Below are 16191 nucleotides of genomic sequence, written 5' to 3'. Positions count from 1 at the left end.
TTTGATGTACTGAAGTTATTCCTAGGTTTGGAATGTTAAATGATTTTGGCTGGTGCACATTTCAGTAGTTCAATAACCCAATTAGAACGGCTTAGTCCAGACTAGTATAGCTAGTACAGAGTACACTACAAAGGGAATGTAAGATGTGAAACACTTTTTTTAATACCATAATTATAAAAGTCGCAACATTTTAAATGAAGTCAAAACAATAACCAACCATATCTTACAACAACTTAATTTAACACATTAAGATTTCCACATTTGTTTTGAACAGGTCCACGGTTTCAAAATTCAGGACACTAAAATACGTTTTGTTTTTGCAGAAATCCCGATAAGACAATTCTGGATTTCCTGCTTCTTCCCTCTTGATTTTGGGAAAACCTGTGAAATTAATAGAAACGTCCCAAAACGTTGAAACCTTACAGAGGTTACTTCAATCTAGCACAGGAGCCGCCCCTCTCCTCCTCCTCCCCCTGATCCCACCTTGCAACCCCCTCCTCCCCCGTCCCCGTCCCTTCCTCTCTCCCCCAACCCTTGGCTTGGCAGTGGTAAACGTAATACACTGAGAATCCAGGTAGTCTAGTAGCTTGGCCGCTCCCAGCCGGATACCTGCAGCCTTGAGTCTGACCTGGAGGTCTGACAAGACCAGGGGCTGGTACTGGAGGATCTGCCCGTACAGCTGAGGGTCCGACTGGATGAAACGACTGATGGCGACGAGCCGGTCCTGGAGGCTGGAGACGGCCTGGGAGGCCGTGAGGGCGGAGTCACTGTCCGAGTCGTCGCCCGAGAGGCACCGCTCTGGGTTGAACCTGGGGGACGGGGCGAAAGGGGAGGGCAAAGGTCACGGCAAAACGGAACGATCTCAACATGGCGTGCCACACCGACACATTTGACGTGACTGATACCTGTCAGAGGCTTCGCTGGGTGCGGTTGAAGATGCACTGGAACCCTGAGAGGCAGAGAGAGCCTCCAGACCCTCATCCCCACCAGACGAGGCAGCAGGGGGCACTGGTACCCTGTGCTCTTTAAACCTCCCCGTCAGGGCACAGGACACAGGCCTGGAGGGGTCTCCGCCAGTGGATAGGGGCCCAACGGGCGGGGGCCGACCCAGGGAAGGGGCCTCGTCCTCAGATTCGGAGCTGATGACCTGGTGAGTGTACTGGTGGATCTCTTTGAGCTTCAGGATCATCTGGCGTTTGGGTAGAGGACGTACCCCGAACCTACAGGGAAGAATAGGGACACGGTGGCGTTGACATTTATGTATTTAGTCTCCTGTATGTAGGAAAACGTAACACTGCCTGGGCTTTATAAATGTGTAGGTCCGGAAATAGAGCCTCTGTGTTGAGCTGGCAATGTGGATGTCCTGCTGTGTCTCCTAACATCACCTGACATCACTCTGAATGCCTCACAACCTACGGTGTCTACTGACTGGGAAACGTTCTTGTAGACTTCCTGTTAAACAATAAAGATGTTTATCGGAGGCTCTGTCCTGATCTTTGACTGGACAGCCTGTCGGGACTCTCTGAGGTAAGAAGGTAGCAACTACTGACTGGACGCATCGGCACTGGGAGAAAGGAAGAGGTGTTGTGAAGTCAGACCTGTTGAGCTGGTTCTTGAGGTCAGGGGTGTCCATGTCTGAGTAGGAGGGCATGGGGGTGATGGGAACCATGGGACATTGCTGACCCTTTTTTCTGGATACCACTGTTGGAGGGAGAGGTCAAAGGTTATAAGAGGAGTTGACCAGCGAAAACCATTAAAAAAATGTTTTATGTATTTGAGTGTCACACAATATTACCAAATCATGAGTGCTGATATAATAATAAATTATAAAACCAAGCTGAGTCGCAGGCCTAACCAAACCAAATTACCTGGAGTCTTGAGCTGGGCCACCCTCTTGGTCAGGGCCATGTTATTCACCCTCTGAGAGAGTGGCAGGGCCTCCTCCGTGTCATCCCCCCAGTCTTCCCACATCTCAGGGTTGGCCAGAAGGCTAGCGTTGATCTCAGGGTTGGCCAGAAGGCTAGCGTTGATCTCAGGGTTGGCCAGAAGGCTAGCGTTGATCTCAGGGTTGGCCAGAAGGCTAGCGTTGATCTCTGGGTTGGCCTGGGGTGTGATGGGTCGAGGTGGAGAGGGCGTAGAGGGAGTGGTGTGGCTTTTAGGAGGAGGAGAGGAGGTCAAGGTAGAGGACGGTCCCGCTACCTCTCTGCCCCCGTAGCCCTGCTCTGGAGGACTCCCCCCACCACTGCTACTCTCCAGCCGAAGACTGAAGCACACCTGCTGGGACGGCTCAATGCCCGCGTCCCCTCCCCCGTCTAGGCCCCAGGAGTCGTCAAAGGCCATGGCGGGCTCGTCCATCTCCAGGAAGCTCTGTCGGAAACTCCCGGACCTCTCCACCTCTTCAGGTTCCCCCCTTTTGTCTTTCTCTTTCGCCACACTCCTTTCCAGTTCCTCCATTTCCATGGGTTTGTCAGACCGCCCTGTCACCCCGCTCGCTTTCTCTCCATCCCCCGGGCTGTGGAAGTATGCAGACTCGGCTGAGTGTCTGTGTCGGCTAGGGCACCCACTGCCCTCTGTCGGCTGACTTAGGGCTGCTACTCTGGGTGGGGATGAAGAGTGATCGGAGAGCGAAAGGCACAGGGACCCCAAATCCCCCAGAATGTCTCTCTTCCCTGGGCTCTGGGACTCCTCCCCCTTGCTTCCTCTCTGGCTAGCCTCACTCTCCCCCCTACTGCCTCCGAGAAGAGGTGAGGCCAAAGACAGAGCAGGCGGCTTGGTTAGGTGTGCATGCAGGGGGGTGCTGCTGTAAGGCTGGGAGACGTCATAGAGAGGGGTCCCCTTGGTGGAGGGGTCTGGTGGCGGGCGGGCTAAGACAGAAGTGTTCTGACTGGGGAGACGGGAACGTTTCCTTTGGAAGGGGGGAATCACGAACACCGGGGGCTCAGTGGGTTTGTCCGCCGGGTTAGAACTCACCGCGCCACATTTGTATTTCCAAAAAGAGCTGTCGCCCAGACGGGAACTCCAAGGCCCACTGTGGTTCGGGTTATGTCTGGAAACTGAGGACTCTGCCTGGGCAGAATTTGGCGGATCGGATGTGTTGGAGGTCTGGAGGCTTCGCTTGGAAGGGGGGACGGGAGATGAGAAAACCGAAGCAGAGGAAACGGAAAAGTTGTTCTTGGGAAAAAGCTGTGTGCGACGCATGCTGCTAAATGTCTGTGTGGAGCTGGAGGTCTTGGAAACCATGGGTGGAGTGGCAGGAATGAGCCAAGACAGCTCTGCAGAACAGTCCATCAGGCTCTGATCCGGACCAGCAGAACCAGGACTGGACTCTTTCTCCTTCAAACTGGATTTCTCAGGATCTGGGTCTGACTGGGTTCTTGAGGTGGGTGTCCCAGGTTCCACAACTAATTTGTTTCTCAAGGTGGATTTCTTGGTGTTAGATTGAGTGCTTATTCGGGTGTAGTCTGGCTGGTTCTGGGAGAGGCGGGGAAGGGGTATCGGAGGGGTGCTGGGGGAACCGTCCGGTGCTAGATCTCCTAGCTCCATTTCTTCACTGGAATCGGACAGAACTATGAGCTCAGGCTGCTGGCTGCTGTGAGGAGGAGAGAGGGAGGCAGAGCTACTTGAAAGACCCCGACGGTGTGTCTTACAGTCCTCTTGACTAGAATGGGTTCTGTCTTGGAACGACGACATACACACAGGCACCATGACCCCAACCGCACCCCCCACCTCCTCAGTCCTCCCTCGTCCCCCAGTGTTAGCCACTTCTCCCGGGGAGCAGTCACGGATGGGCAGGGTAGAGACACCAGGAACCATTGGGGGACTGAAGGTAAGGTCAATGACTTTACTGGCTGAGGCCTGGAGGGTAGGGACCTCCGGCTGAGTCGTACACCCGTCTACCCTCACCTCGGAGGGCCCGGAACGGGGTGAAAGAGGGTAGGTGGGATTTGGACACATCATGACCTCCTCCTTGGTCCTGGGGTGCTGAGACCGGGAATGTTTGGGGCTGGCTCTGGGTGGCGACGCCGGGGAGGACCGGGGATCAGTCTGGGTATCGTAGGCCCCCCAGGAGTCGGAGAAGAGGCGGTTGTAGCTACGATCCAGACTGACCTTCAGGTCGAGGTCACCGTCAGGGATGGGGTGGGGGCATCGGTCTGAAACCTCTCTCAGACTTGTGATGTTCGGTTCAGATGGTCTTCCTTGGTGCGAGTCCATGTCTCCTCTTCCTGCATCTTCTGGTTTGTTCCCTTCTTCGGTACTAAATGGGTGTTCAGCCAATGAGGGGGCTTTCAATGGGATCACCTGTGCTTCCTTAGCCAATGTGTGACTTCTACTTGAACCCTCCTGATCTTCTGTTTCTGTGAAAAATGTCACACCTTCCTCCTCATCTTCCTCATCCAATTGCTCTTTCCCGTCATCCTTTTTTCTCTGACTGGCGGCGAACTGGTATATCTCCTCCATCTCGTCCTCATTTACTTTCTCTTCGTTCATCTCTCCCTCCTCTAACATCACATCACGTCGCTCCCCCTCCGCCGTCCTGCCATCCTCTTCTCCCTCTGCTCTCCCTTCATCTTCCTCCTTTTCGTCTTCGTTCCACATGGACCGGAGGAGCTCCGCGAAGACCTTGTCTCTGTGCTCCTCCTCTCCCCCAGTTGGATGCTCCAGGTCCAGGTAGTCTACACCCGCTTGCCCCTCCGGGTCTCCCTGGGTCTGCCCTGGGTGGAGCTGGCACAGCTGCTGTAGCACTTCCAGGTCGAACCTGAACGGCCGCAGGACAAACAGAGAGAACGAGTGGGGCTGAGACATAAAGGGGAAACGGGGTCACTTGCACCATGCCTACCGAACCCTAAACCCCAACACCAGCCAGCCCGATGAAACTTTACAGGCCGTGCCTCACCTGACCGCCAGCTCCTGTAGGTGGGGCAGCAAGGACGGTGAGAGGGGTGGGCAGCAGGCTGTGTAGAGGTACTGGAGCATGCTCCACACAGCCTGGCCCGCCACGTCCCCCAACAACACCCTCTGGGCTGGGGGCACCCCCTCTTCCTGCACCCCAAAGCCGCTGTCGTGAACCTGGGACAGGTACAACAGAGGAGGAACGGTGAGGAACAAACAAATCACGTGTCTACTATGAATACAAATGGCTGAAAATCAGCCATGTGCACACACACTGCACGTTGTCAGGGAAATTTCTTACACTGATGTGTTCTTACTGATTAAAGGACTGAGTCCCCATGTTTAGATAAGTAAAGGAATGTAGGTAGAGTGGGGTCTGGTGTTTGTCTCAGGGAGACATCCTTGACCGGCACTAGTGGATTAGTTACTCGTAAATGAGTTAATCTGTATAACACTTTTAGGGTCTATCCTTGGGTGTCCAGACATTGTGACTCCTAAAAGGTTGAAAAGGATTACCATGTGAATGTGTTTTATTGACATACATATTACCACACCCCTTTTTACCCTCCTTTAAATTATGATGCTTGTCCTGTTTTACTTTAGAGATTATTCATTGTTACTTTGTAACCTGTGTATTCTCTCCTTGCAAGAATAAACTGATTATTGTGCAAATTGAGTTTTCCTCTGTCTTACCTACCATTTTCGTAAATAGTTTGGACTTAAGAAATTGCCATCACAACGTCCACAAAGTGCACTCACCATCTGTGCCAGCAGGGGGCATCGAGCGTACAGCATGAATGAGTGGGCAAAGTAGACCTCCCCACTGTCCACCTGTAGCTGGACGTCACTCAGCTGGGGGTTGTTCACCATGCTGCTCAGGTCTGAAGCAAGCCTGGACAGCGCCACCTAGGGGTGAGAGACAGGCAAAACTCAATGGCTTTGACGAGCACGGCCGGCTTACAATATTCCAGGAATTTCCAATGAATTCCCCAGTTTTCCATAAATCCTGGGAGGAAGGAGGAAGAATGTGCTCTGGCACAAGATTCAGCTATTTAAGTACAAGTTATGAAAGATATCAAAATAGTGGAAAACGTATGGCCAGTCTTACTGATTTCTCGTTTGTTTCTACATGCTGAGAGACAGATTTCCTTCCGTGGTCTTCAGAGACTCTCCTCTCTGGAATGAAGCCACTGAGGCAAAGGTCCGGGTGATCATCTGTGTTCTCGGGGACAAAGCCACTCAGGCGGAGGTCTGAGGCGGAGTTCACCCTGTCTGATGGGCGGAGGGAAGAGGACTGCCGTTAGGTGCATTTACAGCCCAGCTTCTTCTGTAGCAAAGTGAGTGGGTGTGTCTTCCTGTAGCTAGGTGAGTGGGTGTGTCTTCTTGTAGCCGCGTGAGTCAGTGTGTTCACATGTAGCTGTGTGCGTCTTCCTGTGGCCCCCATTCAGTTATAAACTGGTGTGTTGACCTCACCCTTGACAGGTCCTGTAGCAGAGTAGCCCCATTGTGTGAGAGTCATCCCCTCCTCTGCTAACTCCATCAGGTCACACAGGGTCTGGCTGCTCACGGGGAGGTTTCCTGCTCCTTGGGTGGAGGGCGGCTGATTCTCCACAGTAAGGGGGGTACCTTCTCTTATGGAAGAATGAGTGTCAGAGGGATCAGCCTTGGCCTTGGAGGGTGTGACGACATCCAGCTAGAAATGTGACAGAGGGAGAGGCAGCTGGACGTGAGACCCACATATGCTGACAGGCCAAACTTAGTGTGGCAGAGTAGAGAGTAAGATGTACCGTAATTTCCTGTTTTTAAATCCAGGCTTATACACAGATTTAGAAAAAAACTTCAACCACAGGGATTAATACAAGGGGGCAACTAATACACGAGTTACACATTTTTAAAACCGTTTTCACCGGCAAACATTTTCACAGATGATTGTCTGACAACGTAGAGGTCTCAGAAACTCATGCAGCAAATATGATACAATTGGCGTTACAGGGTTTCCAAAAATAATAAAAAATTCTTCCACAAATACATTTTGGTAGCGCCCTATGGCAGATTTTTTATATGAATGTACAATGTACACTCACCTAAAGGATTATTAGGAGCACCTGTTCAATTTCTCATTAATGCAATTATCTAATCAACCAATCACATGGCAGTTGCTTCAATGCATTTAGAGATGTGGTCCTGGTCAAAACAATCTCCTGAACTCCAAACTGAATGTCAGAATGGGAAAGAAAGGTGATTTAAGCAATTTTGAGCGTGGCATGGTTGTTGGTGCCAGACGGGCCGGTCTGAGTACTTCACAATCTGCTCAGTTACTGGGATTTTCACGCACAACCATTTCTAGGGTTTACAAAGAATGGTGTGAAAAGGGAAAAACATCCAGTATGCGGCAGTCCTGTGGGCGAAAATGCCTTGTTGATGCTAGAGGTCAGAGGATAATGGGCCGACTGATTCAAGCTGATAGAAGAGCAATTTTGAAATAACCACTCGTTTCAACCGAGGTATGCAGCAAAGCATTTGTGAAGCCACAACACGCACAATCTTGAGGCGGATGGGCTACAACAGCAGAAGACCACACCGGGTACCACTCATCTCCACTACAAATAGGAAAAAGAGGCTACAATTTGCACGAGCTCACCAAAATTGGACAGTTGAAGGCTGGAAGAATGTTGCCTGGTCTGATGAGTCTCGATTTCTGTTGAGACATTCAGATGGAGTCAGAAATTGGCGTGAGCAGAATGAGAACATGGATCCATCATGCCTTGTTACCACTGTGCAGGCTGGTGGTGGTGGTGTAATGGTGTGGGGGATGTTTTCTTGGCACACTTTAGGCCCCTTAGTGCCAATTGGGCATCGTTTAAATGCCATGGCTTACCTGAGCATTGTTTCTGACCATGTCCATCCCTTTATGACCACCATGTACCCATCCTCTGATGGATACTTCCAGCAGGATAATGCACCATGTCACAAAGCTCAAATAATTTCAAATTGGTTTCTTGAACATGACAATGAGTTCACTGTACTGAAATGGCCCCCACAGTCACCAGATCTCAACCCAATAGAGCATCTTTGGGATGTGGTGGAACGGGAGCTTCGTGCCCTGGATGTGCATCCCACAAATCTCCATCAACTGCAAGATGCTATCCTATCAATATGGGCCAACATTTCTAAAGAATGCTTTCAGCACCTTGTTGAATCAATGCCACGTAGAATTAAGGCAGTTCTGAAGGCGAAAGGGGGTCAAACACAGTATTAGTATGGTGTTCCTAATAATCCTTTAGGTGAGTGTATGTACGAGCCATAATTCTCTGGGCAAATACAGTTTATATATGGGTGCGGTTAATACTCTGGTTTGTATACACACAAAGTTATAAAATGAATGGTGTAGTTATTACACTGTGTGGGTTATAAACGGGGAATTACGGTAATCTGGCTAAATAAAGACTCTGGACACAGCCCAGATGCATTCATTGACATGCTCGTCAGCTGAACATGCAAAAACAATGTACTCTTTTAATCTTCAATCCGCCACAGCCAGAAGGCTTGCCACCCTTCAGACTGGTTCCTCTCTTTGTTTCTTCATTAGTTTTGACCTTACTAGGGAGTTTTTCCTAGCTACTGTGACTAAACTCTTGTTGCTTGCTCTTTCGGGGTATCTAGGTCAGGTGTCTGTAAAAGTACTTTGCGACAATCACTGATGTGAAAAGGGCTTCATAAAATAAATGCGATGGATTGATAAAATAGTCAAGGTGATGTTTTTCAACTAATGACTCCAACATACAGCTCCACCCAGAGACTGGTCCATACACTAAAAACGAATCGTACCTTTCCAGACACCCAGGGCGCAATGATGTCCCTTAACTCTGGGGTGTAGAACTCTGAGATCTCCTTTGACCCTCCAGCCGGCAGTGTGCTCTTCTGCCAGAGGGTTGTGCCACTACAGGAAGTCAGGGAGCTGGGACAGCGGGTCGGCGTGGGGGGCGAGGAAACACGGGGACAAAGGAGGAGGGTCGTCACTCGCTCCTGCAGTCGTCTCAAGGCTGCCTCTGGGTCCTGGACCAGGAGGAGAGGAGGGGGGCGAGACGCCACACCCTTTTTCCTCTTGCCCCGCCCCTTACCTGCGGCAGGTAACAAGAGGACTTTAGTTATGATAGAGACTCTGATGTCCTGCCATCATGTATTGGATTTAAAATGATACAATGACAGTCGGATTGAACTGAAGGCATCTGCACGGAAGGCATCTTCCTTGCTGATTTTTGGGGTCTACTTGCCCTCAATCTCTGGTGAAAGGGATGCCGCTTTGGGGCCCTGAAAAATGTCTTTGTTGTTACGGTTCTGTGTTCGGGGTCATTGTACTGCTGCATGCAAAAAAAATTTTTAAGACTCACATTTTCAAACGAACCCACAATTGGTTGGAACTAACTGGCCATTTTAAAGCGAGCTTTGTTTGGAGCTTTGTTTTTTTTCTGAGCAGGCATGCATGTTTTCATCCCAAGCGCATGAACAGGACACCTGTCAAAAGTCTAGACTTGATTCTAATTAGGGATCCACCGATAAATCAAGCAGCAAATATCAGCCAATTATAGGCAACAAGAGAAAATAACCCTGTTACAAGTGGATGGGTCCACATATGTTTGGAGCTCACTGCACATGACCGCCAAAGTAACTGTCTTACTTGTTTCAGCCCTCAACTTCAGTGGGGACAGAGAAAAGTGGGGGAGGAGGGCTAGGTGCTGCTGACCTCCCTCCATCTCCCTCTGCATTTCTCCCTCCCGCTCTCTCTCTTGCTCCAGGAGAGAGCGGGAGAGGGCCAGGGCCACCATGGTGTCTTCGTCGAGGCCAGGAGGCTTCCTCTTGGGCTTCTTCCTGGTGGGGATGCTGGTGTCTGTAGGGCCTTTATGCTTGGAGCCCCCGACCTGCTGACTTAAGGGGAAGAGAGTGTTACGCAAGAGTAGAATATAACAGTAGATTCATATAAGTAGCGGTGGGCTGGACTCCAACCCATGCTGTAGTGGTGTATGTGCACAGGAAACAACAACATTTGAACGATGCAGTGTTTCGACTACGATCTAAGTGCAACACATAGGCCCCAGAAGCAGCACACGTGTCTGTGTTACAAGTGGGTGGGACCACCCAGGGGGACTGACTCACGGTTGGTTGCCGGTGTCGTCGGTCAGGCCCTCTGCGGCCTGTCTCTGCACAGCCTGCAGCAGCACAGCGGGGGCCACGCCCATGGTTGAGGAGCAGCGCTTTAGGTGGGCCGCGCGACTCTTCGGGGACCTGAACCGTTTACCACAGATGGGGCACTCTGGGATGCGGGGAGGCGCGGGGGGAGCGTGGGTCGCGGTACCGTCCTCGCTCTCGTCTAAACACCTGGGCCAAGAGGAGACACAGGGATGTCCTTTAATAACGTACACCGGCTCCCTTACCTTATCGCCTTCATCCGTACTAACCTGAAAACACTGAATAGATAAAAGGAATACATGGGTGGGTGGGGGGATGGTCGAACACATGTAGGTACAGTTTGTGCAAGTGTGTGTATGTGTGTCAGTATCAACACCTGTTGATGTGTTGTGTGCGTCCTGCAGGGCTCAAGGTTGACAGGTCTCTCTGGCAGAGCTGACAGAAGAACAGGCCACCCCGCTCCAGGTCCACCGCCCCACTCTGGGCCTCTCTGTCCAGCTCCTCCTGTAAACGAAGGGCCAGGGCCTCGTCCGAGTCCCCCACCCGGGGGTCCGGTGGTATGGGAGTGGAAGCGGGTCCAGGCGAGTGGGGGGGGGCGGAGGTTGAAGGTTCTGAATAGAAGGGTTGTGCAGGAGGACATGAATAGTGAGAGCAATGCGCAAGAACAGACACTGAAAAATGGATATGGATATTGGATATTGAGTGCACATGAGAGAGAGCGCGCGCACGCACGCACGCACGCACACACACACACACACACACACACACACACACACACACACAGGTGAACTGACACAATGTGATAAGACCTCACCTGAACATTGTGGCAGTGTGTCACTGATGTCCTCTGCCTCAGCAAGCGGACTCCTTCCACCATGCACAAGCTTCTGTGGACTGACTCTCCTAAACTGCTGCATCCTGTGTAATACTTTGTCTTTCGCTCTCTGAGAATTCTCCCCATCACCGACCTCAGCAACTCCAATTACCAATGCCGGTTTAGATATATCTGGATTAGAGGGAACTAGGTTAAGTTGATCACAAATGTGTTGGGTTTTAACGCTCCTACCCAGAGGGCCTTTGAAAGTTATTCCAACATTTTTCTTCCTCCTAATCGCCTGCCTCTTGGTGGGGGGTACGTCTTTGGTAGAGTCCTGGGACGACGACTCTGCCACATTAGTCTTCCTCTCCGACACGGTTTCGCCAGCTTTCCTACGGACTCGTTTGAGCAATTTGGAGCGGAGGTCTACGAAGTCTTGATCTGAGTCGTCCATCGTAACAACTGTTGTCTGCGTTTCGCTACATTGGATAGCTAGCTAGCTGCATTGTTTTACTAGCTACAATAGTGGCTAAGATAGATCACTACCCATGGTGGGGAATGTAATACAGTGTAGTTAGCTAGCTAACGTGTTTAACGTCGGGTTCATTTGTGAAAATTCCTATTCAGCCCATATAACCTGCATGGTTCGAGTTCCGGTGTCATTAGTACTCGAAAATGTAGGAGACGAGTGCGATGCAATGGCATTAGTAGACTCTACTACGAGATAATTTGGCAATTTGCTTTCAAAACCGACCGCTTTCTCCTGGATGGTTCCTGTCACGTGACAAGACTTGACGTCCATTCGTCAGATGGGTGGATACTAGCGTTAAACGACGTTACGTAAGTAGTTAAAATATATATATCAAGAAATAGTTCTGAACATACAAAAACGTCTAACAGCAAAATATTTGATATAGGTATAACATGTGTGGCCAAATACCTCAATGAATGTGTCATTTTATTTATAAAATGCACTTTTTTCAAAAATCATGGAAACTAGGACTCTCCAGTAATTAAGCGGAAAGGACGGGATTGTTACGGCGTTTCGTCGACCATTTCTTACCTTTAGCCGGAAGTTGAAACGTTTTGTCCAAAAACATTGGGCACGTACTCATCAAATGTTAAGGTAGAGAATCTTATTTTGCACCTAACTACAGAGCATCAGACAGTTGCTCAGTCGATTGCCCTATTATGGCAAATGCCCAACGAATGTTCACACACCTTTACAATGCAGTCCAATGGGTATCTTAAACAGTTCATTGGTAGAGCCGGCACGTCATAATAAGGTATTGCATTTGTAAAGAGCGTTTAATTATAGAAGAATAAGGTCAAATGGGATTAAAAAATATGGTAGGCTCTAGCTATGGCTGTTGCAAGGAATCCTGGGCCCTCTCACTAATAGACCAACAGCATACCACCACTGGGCCGTGCCAAACCATGTGCATCGTGAATCATATCCACCTTTCCACATGTTAGCTACGACCCAGGCTCTACCTCTCCGCTGCCGAAAAAGGCTGCACTGTCATTGCGAGCAAAAACATTAAGCCCGATAACCACTACGGTTAAAAAACTTGGGAGGTCGCGGGGAGTGGGATGTATTTGTAATGGCATATAGAACACTAGTGTATTTTGGGAAATGCTGTCATGACACATTAACTGAATTGTTTAAAATACAACAGAAATGTTACTGTTCAAAATAGGTTACTCTGGCTGTGTGTGATCTTATTGGTCAGAGTGACTGAAGGTCATAGAGCAAATAATTGAACACCTACCCATAACCTACGTTACACTAATCGAGACATAAGAGATGTCCTAATCTTTTCGCTGAGTTTCTGGCACCGACACCACGCGAACCACAGACGCAGAAGTATAACTCAAGTGTTGTCTGTTGCACACAGTTTATTTAACAATATGGTATATAAGTAAGAAATGAGTCTTTAACCAGTTTATACAGTGATTTAATTATCTTCCTTATATTTATAGTACTTTTGCTTACAACTTGCATGATTTACAATAGGGAGCTAGAAGAACGTAACCCACCCCAAATTTTATTCAAGTTTTCATGTTTTTGAGAGGAATGAGGATAACGGGTTGAGAGACATCGGGACTATTCATTTATTTTTCTTTTACAAACAAATGGTCAACTGGTGAACCCCAACTCCCCTCAGGATCGGCGTGTTGGTCTGTTCTCCGTTCTCTACCTCTTTTTATACTTTACGTATCTGCTGGAAAGCAGTTTGTTTGAAAACTTTTTTTTAACACGAGAAAAAAAAAAAAAACATCTTCCAGATTTGCAAAGACAGATTCCGGTTTCCAGGCTATTGTGATGTTGTCGTTTTGTTGTGTGTCTGCTGAGTGTGTCAAGTGTTTCTGCGTACGTGCTTGCGTACACAGACTGCTGTAGTCCGTTTCCCATTGCAACACAGATAGTTCTCTTTAAACGCACCTTACAACAAGGGAAAGGAAGTGTCCCTCGCGGTAGGCTTGCCTGTAAAATGGTACAACACTAGGTAACAATTGCCAGGGCTTCCATCTGAAATGGCGCCGTGCCCCCTAACACTGCCCGACACAATACGAAGAATGGGGTGCCATTAACCCTTCAAAACGCCCCAGGAATCAGAAGTGCTCCAAAACAGAAAAACAAACCTGTCCGATACCCAGAAAAACATGTTTTACAGTCTTAACACACATACACACACAAAGAAAAATGCTTAACATTTTCTCAGCAAGGTACAAAATAAAATGTATGAATAATATAATTAGTTTTTTCAATTTTCTTTAAAAAAAAGAAAATTAAAAGGCATGAAATCATACCGCAAAACCAAAGAAATACAAATAAAACAGTAACGTATTTAAGCACATTTTGGTCTCAACCAAAAAAAAATATATATTCTTTGAGATTTAAATTTCTTTTAAACAGCAATTTGAAAAATCCCTAGACTCATAAGGAAGAAGAAACACCAGACACTTAATTAAGGAAACATAAACATCCCCCCTAAAGTATCTCATTTTTTTCAATTGTATCCCATTTGACCCCCCCCCCCCCCCATCATACATCTCTTGAAACTTTTTACATGTCAGTACAAAAAAGAAAAAAATCATTTTCATAACTTTAGAAATAAAGTCCCCCGAAATTGAGCAGGGCCCAAGTCTGAGTACATTAGTGGAAGATAGAGGGGGGGGGTACTCGTGTGTTTCTGGCTCAATCCCAAATAGTGCACTAAATAGTACACACAACATAAGGGCTCTGGTCAAAAGTAGTGCACTGGATAGGGAATAGGATGCCATTTCGAGGCGTGGCCAAGTCTTCTGTTTAATGCTACAACCCCTCCACAAACTTTTCCAGCGTATCTCCTGTGGTATCCCCCCCCATGCCCAGGTCACTGTTCAGGCCCCCTCTGTTGGGAGTGTTTATCTGTGACAGCATGGCGCTCTGCTCTGCTGTGGCCAAGTGGCCCTGGTCCAGTGAGCCTGGCATGGGCCCGGCCAAGCCCGGGTGGGGCGACCCCGAGTGGGGTGAGGGCTGGGGTTGGACGTGGGGCGAAGGGCTGGAATGCGGGGGCTGTTGCGAGGGCGGGCAGGGCGACTGGACAGGGATGGGCGCAGGGGACCGGTTGGAAAGGGCGTTGGCCATGGGGGACTGGCCGGGTAGGTGAGCTCCAGGCTGGGGCTGGCCGGCCAGCAGGTGGGCCTGGGGACTCATGGTAGGGCTGGGCTGCACCGGACTACCCCCAACCTGCTGCTGCTGGAGCATCCGCTGGTGCAGGAGGTTCTGGGCGGCTGCGGCAGGGTCCATGCCCATGCCGGGCTGACCCATCTGGGCCATGGGAGGGAGCTGGCCTTGCATGGCAAGCTGCTGTTGTTGTTGCTGCTGCATGCGGAGCTGGGAGTAGCTGGGGGCCTGGCCCGGAGCCTGGGGAGGGAACTGGCCGGGGTGGGCCTGCTGCTGCTGCTGCTGCTGCTGCTGGCGTAAGAGCTGTCTCCGGTAGTGCTCCTGGATATGGGTGGCGCTGGCCTGGGGGTTGTGTCCCGGGTTCATGAGCTGCCCCTGGGGTCCCAGGGCTGCCATCCCCTGGGCAGCAGGTTGCTGGGGGGGCATCCCGGGCCTCTGGCCCGCCTGCATTGTCGTCATGGCCTGCATCGACGGCTGGCCTCCCATCATTCCCGGCGGTGGCTGCTGCTGCGGCTGGTTGCTGGCGTGGTATTTGGCCGTCCTCTGCTTAATGAACGCCGCCATGAGCTGCGGGTTGGACTTGAGGATGTTGAGGACCTGCTGTTGCTGCTGGGGCGAGCTGGGCGACTTCAGGGTCCTCAGGAGGTCCTGGAGGGCGTTGGGGGCGATGGCCCCCGGTCTCTGGGGCGCCGTCTGGGGCCTGGGACCCGCCGGCTGGGGGACATGCATCCTCTGGGTCTGCACCTGAGCAGACATCATCGGGGGCCGCTGCATTGGGATGCCCTGCTGGGACTGACCCACCTGGGGGGGGATACCACCAGCCGGTTGTCCAGGCTGGGCTCCCCCAGTGCCAGGCCACTGCCCTGGTGCCATTGGCTGAGGCATGACCTGGGGTCCTCTAGGTCCCACCATCTGCATGGGTCCCGACATGCGCTGCTGCTGTTGCTGCTGGGGGTGAGGCGGGGCGTTCTGGTGGTTGAGTCCGTTCATGTTGACCCGGTAGTTCTGCTGGTTCTGCTGCGCCTGGGCCACCATCTCAATGTGCCGCGCCATCTTGACCGCGCCGGGAGGTGGGGCCTGTTGGGGCGGTTGCGTCGGCTGGGGCGGTTGCGGCGGCGGCGGCTGCGGGAGGGGGGACTGCTGCTGGTGCAAGGGGGATGCCTGGGGCCCTCCCTTGCCCTGGGAGGACGGTGTCAGGGGCTGGCCATTGCGAGGGGGGAACGCCGGGGACAGGCCTGCGGCGCCAGGGGTCTGCGGCTGGCCGGAGATCTGCGGGGTCTGCGGGGTGCTGGGCTGCGAGTGGGAGGAGGGGGCGGAGGCCTGGGGCGGGGACGGCAGGCTCTGCTGCATTGCTCGGCCCTGCATGGTGGCCATGCGCCGCCTCATCATCTGGGCCTGCTGGAGTCGGTGCTGGAGCTGCTGCTGGCGGAGCTTGTGCTTGATGTTCAGGCAGAAGGGCACGGGGCACTTGTTCTCCTGGCAGTGCTTGGCGTGGTAGCAGCACAGGGCGATCAGCTGCTTGCACACCGGGCAGCCGCCGTTGGTCTTCCTCTTGCAACCTGAGACGGAGAACAAACACATTACTGTCGTCACTGTCCAGAGACACAGAGAGATGTGCATTTCC

At 51.1% G+C, this 16191-nt stretch overlaps 2 protein-coding genes across 7 annotated transcripts in view; both read right to left on the bottom strand.

Moving 5' to 3' along the window:
* Positions 1 to 179: 179 nt before the first annotated feature.
* slx4 (SLX4 structure-specific endonuclease subunit homolog (S. cerevisiae)) lies at positions 180 to 12339 on the bottom strand. Of its 5 annotated transcripts, none has more exons than XM_020049939.3 (14): positions 12116 to 12339; positions 10892 to 11083; positions 10454 to 10688; positions 10045 to 10266; positions 9569 to 9816; positions 8719 to 9011; positions 6364 to 6583; positions 5999 to 6162; positions 5650 to 5796; positions 4895 to 5067; positions 1869 to 4756; positions 1599 to 1701; positions 906 to 1220; positions 180 to 809 (listed from the first exon to the last, which is right to left on the bottom strand). In XM_020049939.3, exons 2-14 carry the CDS (start codon positions 10992 to 10994, stop codon positions 434 to 436), a joined length of 5487 nt encoding a protein of 1828 aa, XP_019905498.2. In that variant the 5' UTR covers positions 10995 to 11083; positions 12116 to 12339; the 3' UTR covers positions 180 to 433. The 5 variants fall into 5 exon arrangements, with proteins under 5 accessions (XP_019905498.2, XP_019905497.2, XP_019905496.2 ...); XM_020049938.3 differs by lacking the exon at positions 12116 to 12339 and adding an exon at positions 11958 to 12077; XM_020049937.3 differs by lacking the exon at positions 12116 to 12339 and having other exon boundaries at positions 180 to 381; positions 629 to 809; positions 10892 to 11691.
* A 436-nt stretch (positions 12340 to 12775) lies between these two features.
* crebbpa (CREB binding protein a) overlaps positions 12776 to 16191 on the bottom strand; it is a 47350-nt gene continuing 43934 nt past the window's right edge. For both annotated transcript variants that reach the window (XM_010872740.4, XM_010872741.4), the window contains one exon: positions 12776 to 16126. In XM_010872740.4, coding sequence (XP_010871042.2) covers positions 14214 to 16126 — 1913 coding nt within the window. In that variant the 3' untranslated portion in view covers positions 12776 to 14213. The remainder of the gene's footprint in view (positions 16127 to 16191) is intronic.

Source organism: Esox lucius, chromosome 9, assembly GCF_011004845.1.
Source record: "Esox lucius isolate fEsoLuc1 chromosome 9, fEsoLuc1.pri, whole genome shotgun sequence".
NCBI lineage: Eukaryota > Metazoa > Chordata > Actinopteri > Esociformes > Esocidae > Esox > Esox lucius.
This window is presented reverse-complemented; position numbering and strand designations above follow the sequence as displayed.

Bases quoted from the DNA above. Each gene is read 5' to 3' on its own strand.
- slx4 (XM_010872742.4), bottom strand. From the start codon at position 11,348: ATGGACGACTCAGATCAAGACTTCGTAGACCTCCGCTCCAAATTGCTC. The intron at 10,689-10,891 runs GTGAGGTCTTAT...CCTTCTATTCAG, and splicing joins CACACTGCCACAATGTTCAG to AACCTTCAACCTCCGCCCCC. The intron at 5,797-5,998 runs GTAAGACTGGCC...TCTCACCCCTAG, and splicing joins TAGAAACAAACGAGAAATCA to GTGGCGCTGTCCAGGCTTGC.